This window comes from Chelmon rostratus, chromosome 12 (assembly GCF_017976325.1).
Source record: "Chelmon rostratus isolate fCheRos1 chromosome 12, fCheRos1.pri, whole genome shotgun sequence".
In the NCBI taxonomy this organism is placed as follows: Eukaryota; Metazoa; Chordata; class Actinopteri; order Chaetodontiformes; family Chaetodontidae; genus Chelmon; species Chelmon rostratus.
This window is the reverse complement of record NC_055669.1, coordinates 27069721-27080144: the sequence shown is the minus strand read 5'-3', so window position 1 is coordinate 27080144 and position 10424 is coordinate 27069721. Positions and strand designations below refer to the sequence as shown.

General features: G+C 43.8%; 2 gene segments (V, D, J or C); both read left to right on the top strand.

The window, feature by feature from the left end:
* Window positions 1–606: 606 nt before the first annotated feature.
* On the top strand, window positions 607–10069 carry LOC121615607 (the record flags this gene model as incomplete). The annotated part of the segment is given in 4 exon segments: window positions 607–720; window positions 5011–5190; window positions 5432–5715; window positions 9821–10069. Coding segments are annotated over 3 exon segments (573 nt in total), but the record flags the coding sequence as incomplete, so codon positions are not given.
* Window positions 759–1747, top strand: LOC121615063. The segment is given in 2 exon segments: window positions 759–900; window positions 1147–1747. Coding segments are annotated over 2 exon segments (411 nt in total).
* Window positions 10070–10424: the final 355 nt, after the last annotated feature.

Here is a 10424-nt window from a genome sequence, read left to right as displayed (position 1 = left end):
TGGGAGACAGTGGAACAAAAATAGAAATCTAGGCAAAATATTCATTTTGATTGCATTAATTCTTCCAATTAATGGGAGAGGTAAGCTTCCCCATCTTTGGAGGTCAGATTTAATATTAGACATTAAAGGCAGGAAATTAGCAGAAAAAAGAGAGTTTAGCGTTCTGGTTACGTTGATCCCTAGATACCTAAAGCCAGACAGACTAAATTTAAAAGGGATGTCAGATTGTTTGAGTAGTAATGCTGAAGCATTGACAGGGTAGCATTCAGTTTTAGAGATGTTTACTTTGTAGCCTGAGAATGATCCAAATCTCTGAAAAGTAGATAAAATTATTGTTTGTTTTCAGAGGCTAAATCTTTGAATCTCTTAGGGAGAGATGAAAGGACAGAATTGTATGTGGGAGAAAGGTGGTGTCTCAGACCTTCCCCTCTGTTCAGAGATGTTTTTTTTTTTTTTTTTTTAAACATCTCTGAAAGTCAGGTCCTCTCCTGCTTTACTCAATCCTCAAATGTGAAACAAATGGATGAATGGAAGAAGAACCGTGTGGAGGACTGATCCAGAAAACATTTCTCTGAAGCAGAGCTGCTCTGGATCAACCAATCATCTCACTGGTTGAACTGAACTTTGGTCAGCAGAGAGGCTCGAAAAAGCTGCTCTCTGGCCCCGCCCACTGACATTCAACTCAACCAATGAGATGATTTCTGTCTCCAGAGCAGAAAGGTTTGAGGAACTAAAAGCACAGTCAGCTTGATGTTGAGGAGAAGGGCTGTGCAGCAGAGAGGCGCTTTCGTTTTTCATTCTCCTGCAGTGGAAGAACATTGCTGCTCTGCTGTCTCTTTGACTTTAACAACTCCAAAGACATGTTGCTTCACCTCTTTTTACTTTGCTCTCACTTTATAGGTGAGTGTTACAACACAGATCAAAGTCTCATTTAACCTGCTGTATTAACCAGATATTTGCTCTACATTTCACAACTACAGCTTTATCTGTGCAAGATAACAATTTCCATGATAGAAAAGACTTTTGCTTCATTGAATGCATCTGAAAAAGGTCAAAGATGACAGAAAAAGTCCAGAACCTCCTCTGAGTCTCTTCATGTGAGAATCTCTTGCAGACTAACTGACATGAATAAAACTCATTTTGCAGCTCTGAGTTCCATGAACAGCATAAAGCCAGAAAGGACTGAAGAACATGTTGCAGAGGGAAGAAACATCAACCTGGCCTGTAAATACGAGGGTGCTATCAACAGTATCCAGTGGTACCGACAACACCAGAGATCCAGACCAGAGTTCCTGCTCTACATCACAGAGGGAGGATTAATCCATCCAACTGGTTCTGGTTTCTCAGCTCACATCAACAAAACAGAGAAACGTGTAGATGTGGAGATCATCTCAGCTAAAGTGACTGACTCTGCTGTGTACTACTGTGCTCTGCAGCCCACAGTGACAGGAAACAGCAAAACTCTGCACAAAAACCTCTGCAGCAAACACAACACAATACTCCACAACGTCCACTAGAGGGAGTCACACACTGTTCAACGTCAATGGGATGTGATGATCCAGTGTTGAATGTTTTCACTCATGAGACACAGCTGTGATGATGAGCTTCACAAATGAAGACCAGTCTCCTCCTACTGACTGCAGAAGTGTTTCATGAGAACTGTTTGTTTCCAGCTGTGAACATCAGACCAACAACTCACAGAACTCATTCATACTGAACGTTCACTGACAACTTTTCACCTCTGCAAAGATGGAAACACTCACTGCAATTTTGTTCTTCTCAACTCTCATAGGTTTGTATGTTTTTGACTAAAAACCAGAAATATAAAGATATTTTAAAGCAATAAAGATCCCGAATGAATAAGTTCACAATTTAACAATTAGAATTCCAGATGTGACGACTTCATCACTAATAACTGATAACTAAACTGTTCACAGCATCATTTGTTTTCACTGAACAACGTTGATGTGTGATGTTTTTCAAATGATGGATTTCTCACTTTGGAACAGAATTCTCAATATAACATGTTGTTTCCCTCAGTAGGTTCCACCATGGAAGATGACATCACTGCCAGCAGAGCTGAAGAGTTTTCATCAGAGGGCCGGAGTGTTACTCTGTCCTGTAACTATTCAATTAAAGGTGAAAATCTCCAGTGGTATCGACAACATCCTGGATCAGCTCCTCAGTTCCTTCTCCTGATCACTGATACAAAAGAGCCGTCAGTGGTGAAAGCAACACCTCCAAACCCTCAACTGACTGCTCAACTGAATGAGGAGAGAAATCGAGTCGATCTGCAGATCTCCTCTGCTGCAGTGACTGACTCTGCTGTGTACTACTGTGCTCTGCAGCCCACAGTGACAGGAAACAGCAAAACTCTGCACAAAAACCTCTGCAGCAAACACAACACAATACTCCACAACGTCCTCTAGAGGGAGCCACACACTGTTCAACTTCAATGGGATGTGATGGTCGTGTAGATTCTTGCCAGTGGTGATAAAAACAACACAAAATGAAGCACTAAAGTTAAAACACACAGGGCCAGACTGACTAAGAAAATGTCTTTGCACAAATGTGCTGCTGTTTTCATTGAGTTTGCAGTCGTAATCTGTGTTTATTCAGCACCTCAGTTTCTAAGGCAGCAACTCATTATGCAGTCAGGTCCTGGACTGAGCCTCAGACAACCCTCCAGGACGCACACTGCCAGTCAAGGAGAGCTCATCCACGCAGTTCATTGCTTTTATATGATCATTCAGCTCGGAAAAGAAACAATGATGTCATGATATCAGAGTGCAGCAGGTGGAGGAGGAGGTGGTGTTGATGTTGATGTCATTACTGAGGTAAATCAAAGGTTTTTTCCAAAGGGCAACTGAACTTGTTTGAGGTTCTAGAAGACGTTTCGCCTCTCATCCAAAAGGCTTCTTTAGTTCTAACTGACTGGTGGGAAGTCTCAGGTATTATCTCTTACAGAGTCATGAACACGTCTGGCTATCATGTGAGTCATTAAGGTCACATGGGCCAGGATGTCAATGGGTCAGAAAGACTAACAACGGGTGGGTCCTGTTGTGACGGGGTGGGGTTTTCCCGCCCGACCATCACGTGAGTCATCAAAGTCACCTGGCTCTTGGTGTGAATGGCTGTTGAACTGCCTGGGGAGGGTTCTGAGTACAGCATTGCAATTGGCTGATGGGTGATGTCTTAGGCCACCCCCTCAGTTCAGTGATGATTTTTCCAGTTTGACATGGATGGCTTCTTTCACTTCTCTTTCAAACAATCTGTCTTCCGTGGCCAGAATACATTCATTATTGTCCTCTAAAGAGTGTCCCCAGTCTCTGCCTCAGGTTGTTATTGGGCTCGAAATGCACAGGGATGTGGTGTTTGTTGAAGATCCTCCTGAGTTGTACAATACTGTTCCGTTTGCGGTCCTTTTCGACTGTTTCCGTTCTGTGTCTTTTTGCGCTCTTGATGAAGGCCCAGTTAGGGTATCCACATGTTCTGAGTGCTTGCCTGATGTGTTCTTGTTCGTTTTCTTGCCTTCTGTCCTTGTGTTCTGAGTCCAGGGTTCTGATAACCCCCAGCTTATGTTCCAGTGCATGGTGAGAATCAAAGAGCAAGAGCACCCTGGCCCATGTGACCTTAATGACTCACATGATAGCCAGACGGGTTCACGACTCTGCAAGACAAATACCTGAGACTTTGCACCAGTCAGTTAGAACTGAAGAAACCTTTTGGATGAGAGGTGAAACGTCTTCTAGAACTGCAAACAAGTCCAGTTGCCTTTGGAGAAACCTTGAGACAGAAATGACCTCTTAATTACATCAGACGAGGTCTTGTTCCAGCTTCGTGCTGCATTCCACACCACTGACCATCATATTTTATTACAGAGATTGGAACACTTTAACCCTTTGAAGCTTGAATTTATTTAAAATTATATTACAAAATTAATTCTTTGTGTTTTTGCTTTCAAATTGATCCTAAATTAAGAGGAGTTTGTTAATTTAATTTTTCTGTAGCACATACAATAGATATAAATTTAGGTATGACGCAAATTAGCGACAACAGGCGTTAATGCTTAAATGCAATAAAAATACTTTTTTTCAAAATTCATCAATGTGCATCATAAAAGCCATTCAAAATTCATTTATTTCATCAAAACAGCCACAACATTGGCTTACAACCATTACATTGTAACACCAACACAACGGATGTAGTTTTCACTTTGACCGATCCGACGAGAAACCAGTGCTCGCAAAAGGTTCTTAGGTGTGTGTTGAATATGCACAAACCAGCATCAGAGAAATGCATGCACGATTCGGCTGCAATGTGGATTACAGCGGTATGTTGGGAATTCACGACAATCGGTGTTAAGGGGTTAAAGGAACTGCAATGAGATGGTTGAAGTCCAACTCTTCAAATCGATTCCAGTTTGTACATGTTAATGATGATTTCTCTGTGCACACAATCGTTTGTCACAGAGTTCCTCAAGGTTCTGTGCTTCTGTCCCTTACTTATGGTTCCTCAAACCTCCAAAAGCAGAACTGGAGCGAGAACAAGCTATCAAGCTCCTCTCCTGTGGAATCATCTTCCAGTCTTGGTCCACGGGGCAGACACTCTCTCTGTGTTGAAGAGTTGGCTTAAAACTTTCCTCTTTGATAAAGCTGACAGTGAGGGCTGGCTCAGGCTTGCCCAGGCTTGCCTTGGACCGTCCCCTATTTATGCTGCTATAGGCTTAGATCACAAGACAACCACATGAGTCACAAACTGTCTGTGACTCTCTGGCCAGGAAACTCTTTCTTTGTGTCTTCCATTAAACTCTTATTTTGAAATTTAACAACATCCATGTCCAAAATGTCATTCCGCTCTTTTTCTGAAAAAAACACCCGGAAACTGCATACTGACGTCAGTCAACGCTGCAATACGTGCAGACTTTACTATTGTTGACATCAGATTTAACCCCGCCCACTGACATTCAACCCAACCAATGAGATGATTTCTGTCTCCAGAGCAGAAAAGGTTTGAGGAACTAAAAGCACAGTCAGCTTGATGTTGAGGAGAAGGGCTGTGCAGCAGAGAGGCGCTTTAGTTTTTCATTCTCCTGCAGTGGAAGAACATTGCTGCTCTGCTGTCTCTTTGACTTTAACAACTCCAAAGACATGTTGCTTCACCTCTTTTTACTTTGCTCTCACTTTATAGGTGAGTGTTACAACACAGATCAAAGTCTTATTTAACCTGCTGTATGTGTATTTGCTCTACATTTCATAACTACAGCTTTATCTGTGCAAGATAACAATTTCCATGATAGAAAAGACTTTTGCTTCATTGAATGCATCTGAAAAAGGTCAAAGATGGCAGAAAAAGTCCAGAACCTCCTCTGAGTCTCTTCATGTGAGAATCTCTTGCAGACTAACTGACATGAATAAAACTCATTTTGCAGCCCTGAGTTCCATGAACAGCATAAAGCCAGAAAGGACTGAAGAACATGTTGCAGAGGGAAGAAACATCAACCTGGCCTGTAAATACGAGGGTGCTATCTACAATATCCAGTGGTACCGACAATACCAGAGATCCAGACCAGAGTTCCTGCTCTACATCACAGAGGGAGGATCGATCCATCCAACTGGTTCTGGTTTCTCAGCTCACATCAACAAAACAGAGAAACGTGTAGATGTGGAGATCATCTCAGCTAAAGTGACTGACTCTGCTGTGTACTACTGTGCTCTGCAGCCCACAGTGACAGGAAACAGTAAAACTGCACAAAAACCTCTGCAGCAAACACAACACAATACTCCACAACGTCCACTAGAGGGAGTCACACACAGTTCAACTTCAATGGGATGTGATGGTCATGTCGATTCTTGCCAGTGGAGATAAAAACAAACACAAAATGAAGCACAAACGTTAAAACACACAGGGCCAGACTGACTAAGAAAATGTCTTTGCACAAATGTGCTGCTGTTTGAGTTTGCATTCAGTCCATTGAGGTCCTGGGACTGAGCCTCAGACAACCCTCCAATTATGACTAAATATCGGACAAATGTCTCAGAGGATAAAAAGTGTTGATAGTTTATATCCGTAAAGGTCAAAGGTCAACTTCACTGCGGCACAACAATGTTCTGCAAAAATACTTCACATTTGCTCAGATTATGAAATGGTGACACTAATCTTGGCTGTCCACTTTAAAACTGTGCTGATTGTATCGGTGATGGCTGTTGTGGTTCTTTGAAGGGAGCTGGATCTTCTCACCCTGTTTGATGAACCCAAACCATTAACCTGTCTCTCAGACACCATCCCAACTAGGTGCTGTGCTTGGACTTAGTTAATTTAAACACAAGATACTTGTGCTCAAAAAGAGGATTCATTCTCAGTGAAGAACCTTGGAGCCCTAATCTGCCTCTATACCTGCCAAAGAGCAGTGATTCCTAACACGTCTCTGGGGGTCATCAGGTGGAAACCTCCCTTCAACGGTGTTTCGCCTACTTAGTCCCACGACACCTCCAGGAGGCTAGGCAATGAACTCTGGCGTCACAGAGTCACCCCCCCTAGTGCCAGTTCACGCTGCTCCTACACAATCCAAACAGCACCGCCACGTTGAACTGATCCAGAGATGCTCCAGGTAGTGGCCAGTACCGATGCTACCATTTAGCTAATGCTAATGCTAACCGCTACCTGCTAAGAGGAACAGAAGAAGACAATCAAGCTAGATTCACCTATACTGTTAATGTTAACTGCTAACTAACTGCTAGGATACTATCATACTACCACTGCTTTTGCTATTGTTCGCTGCTACAATGCTACCACAGGCCTAGATTCCACATGTAACTGCCAAGTGCCGCACTAACATCATCTACCCCTGCCTCTCACCAACTGCACCAATAAAAGCGGGGTGGGAATACAAACCCTGGTTCGGGTAGGGGGTAGAAAATAAAGAGGTAGAGTCAAAGATGAAAGTAGGGATTGGATATAGACCCTGGTCCGGGTAGGGGGTAGAAAGTTTAGAGGGTGCTGAAGGTGGAGGCCTAAACCACAGACTAGATTTAACAGCCTCTTCTAACATTTCCTTCAAAAAGCAAACAAAACAGGAAAACAACCAAAAAGATCAAAAAACAAGCCAACTCTGTATCTTACACCGCAAACTCACCTGAACAGGCCGCATGGTCCCAAAGAGAGACTCTATCTGGCCACACCCCCACCTTATCTAGACTTCCTCTTCCTGGTTCTCTTCCTATTGGGAGAGCGAGAAGATGGGGCGGGGAAAGCAGAGCAGAGGAGAGGTGTCTTGTTCAGACTTTAACCTCTTCTCCCGCCGGGTTAGGCATGCATGTCCTCTGCCCCCCCCCTCACTCACTGTCCATATTTCACCCCCCAACTACTATTATTTCTCCTGATCCATATCCACTGACTAGACCTAGCAGCCTCATCTGACATCTCCCTCACTGTCTTCCTTAAATTTTGCCCATGCACTCCCAGCTCCCTCAACAGTGAAACAGCTGACCCTGCAACAAAACCTCTACACCCCACTTCAACCGGACAGACCTGGTCTTCCATCCCCTCTGCTCAGATTCTGTCTTTAAATCTGCATACTTAGTCTTCTTCTTTTCATAAGCTGCCTCCACTGAATTTTCCCAAGGGACTGTTAACTCAATAAAATACACAGTCTTTTTACTCATGGACCATAAGACAATGTCCGGCCTCAGATTACTATAAACTATTTCCTGGGGCACAACTAGCTTTCCTCCCAAGTTGACCTGCATTTGCCAATCATCAGCCCCTACCAGGCAGCCACCTACCTGCTTTCTCCCTGACTTAGCAGCTCTATTTTTCTCCCCCTCTCGAACAAACTGCACATCTTACCTCTCCTTTCTAGAACTTCCAGAATTCACCTGCTTCCTTCTCTCTTCAATGCCTGCGGCTAAGCTTCTCAGCACCTGATTATGCCACCATGTATACCGGCCTTGTGATAAGCTAATTCTACAACCTGACAAAATGTGCTTTAAGCTTGCTGTACCTGAGCAGAGTGGGCACGATTGATCGCCCTGTACCCAGAGACTTAGGTTCTGCGGGGTTGGCAACACATCGTATGTCGCCCCTATCAGAAATTTAATACAGCCTTCCTCCATATTCCACAGGTCCCTCCAACTAAGTTTCCTCTTCTCAACACCTTCCCAATTCAACCATTGTCCCTGTTTGGCTTGACCAACTGCTTTTGCCCCCCTTAACAACTCCTCCTGCCTACGCACCTGTTCCACTACAAGCTTTCTTTTCTCCTTTAGACCTGCTTTATTCCACACTGGTTTGCCTGGGCCAAGCCCCAAGCCTCCCCGGCCAAATTGAACATTTCCTACAATTTCTGCATGCCTAAGAGCTGCCTCTGCCTCCTGCACTGCTGCCCTTGGGTTCCATTTCCTCCCCCCAGAAGGATTTGGAACCACATTGCTAACTAACATGTCCTTACTCCCAGATAATAAAAGTTCTGTCCCAACCTTAGTGCATTTAAACTCCTCTGTTAGACTGGATACTGGCAGCTGAAGCATTCCTTTCCCATACAAAGCTACATTGCTTAAGTACCTGGGAGCACCCAACCATTTTCTAATGATTCTATTCACCCAATATAAGCTTCCTTGAGGCAATATTATCAGGAAACACTCCAGAAACCTTCATTGCTATGCAGATGACACCCACATATATTTATCAATGAAGCCAGATGAAGCCAAGCACTAAACGAAACTTGTCTTATGGACACAAAGACCTGGATGACCGTTAACTTTGTGCTACTCTAGATGGCATTGCTGACTGGCCTCCAGGCCCACTATAAGGAATCTGGGAGTTAAGTTCGATCAGAATATGTCCTTTAATTCCCACAGAAAACTCATTTCAAGGACTGCCTTGTTTCACCTACGCAACATTGTAAAAATCAGTGTTAGGGTTAGGGTCAGACACCATCGTATCTCAAAGAGCTCATAACACCATATTACCCCACGACAACACATGTCCCAGAATGCAGACTGACGAACTGTTTCTCAAATCTCTAAAAGCAGAACTGGAGCCAGAGCCTTGAGCTATCTAGCTCCTCTCCTGTGGAACCATCTTCCAGTCTTGGTCCATGAGGCAGACACTCTCTCTGTGTTGAAGAGTCGGCTTAAAACATTGCTCTTTGATAAAGCTGACAGTTAGGGCTGGCTCAGGCTCGCCTTGGACCGTCCCCTATTCATGCTGCTATAGGCTTTGATCACAAGACAACCACATGAGTCACAAACTGCAGCAACAACAAGCGTGTCCAAGTCGTGTTCAGCACTTTCAGGGTCTTCTGGAAACATTTCTGCTGTCATTTTGTGGATCTGCAGCATGTTTTCTAAATGCTGCAAATGTGTTTCAGATCAATGATGTTTTCTTGATTTGAATGAGTTTTCTGAGGTTGCAGCACGTTGAGCTCTCTCAGACACCGTACTTCTTCCCTGATGGAAATGATGTGATTTAGTGAATAACAGCACCACAGCACTGACAAACACACCATTTGTCAGAGTTGTGAGAGGAAGGAGGGAGGGATTCAGGGAGGAGCAAAACTGGGACTCAACAACAGAAGAGACACAAACTTTCACAGTGGTGTTTCATACAAAACACAGACAGATTCTCTTTATCTTTAAGATGCTGTCAGTCAACTTCAGTCTGTTTGTCACTTTGTTTCTGCTCACAATAAGAGGTAGGTGACATGATTAACATTAAAAGAGCTTCACTCATTCAAACCTTCACATCATAAAGTTACAGACTTATTTTTCCTTTTGGTGTCAGCTGTGAAGACCTCAGTCCAGTCAACAATGAAGAGTCCAGTTTAGAAGACAGCACTGTTACTCTGTCCTACAAATACTCCAAACAAACAACTGGTAGTGATCAGTTTTACTGGTATCGACAATATCCGGGAAAACCACCAGAGTTCCTCATCTCTCACTCAGGAACAGGAACAGTAATATCTAATCCAGTCTCCAGACTGACTGTGAAAGTGAGTGAGGATCAAACCCAAATGGATCTGCAGATCTCCTCTGCTGCAGTGACTGACTCTGCTCTGTACTACTGTGCTCTGCAGCCCACAGTGACAGGAAACAGCAAAACTCTGCACAAAAACCTCTGCAGCAAACACAACACAATACTCCACAACGTCCACTAGAGGGAGTCACACACCATGAAGCCTTTTCGGTCTGAGCCAGCGTCACTGCACTGATGACAAATCCAACAAGGAAAAAAGAAGCAATACAGATTAGAGACAGAGCTACTGTGAACAGAGGAACAATTTATTGGTTGAGCTGAACTGACAAAATAACATCAAGAGGTGACTGGCCCCGCCCACTGAGCTTCAACTCAACCAATCACATGATTTCTTACTCATTCTCCTGCAGTGGAAGAACATTGCTGCTCTGCTGTCTGTTGGACTTTGA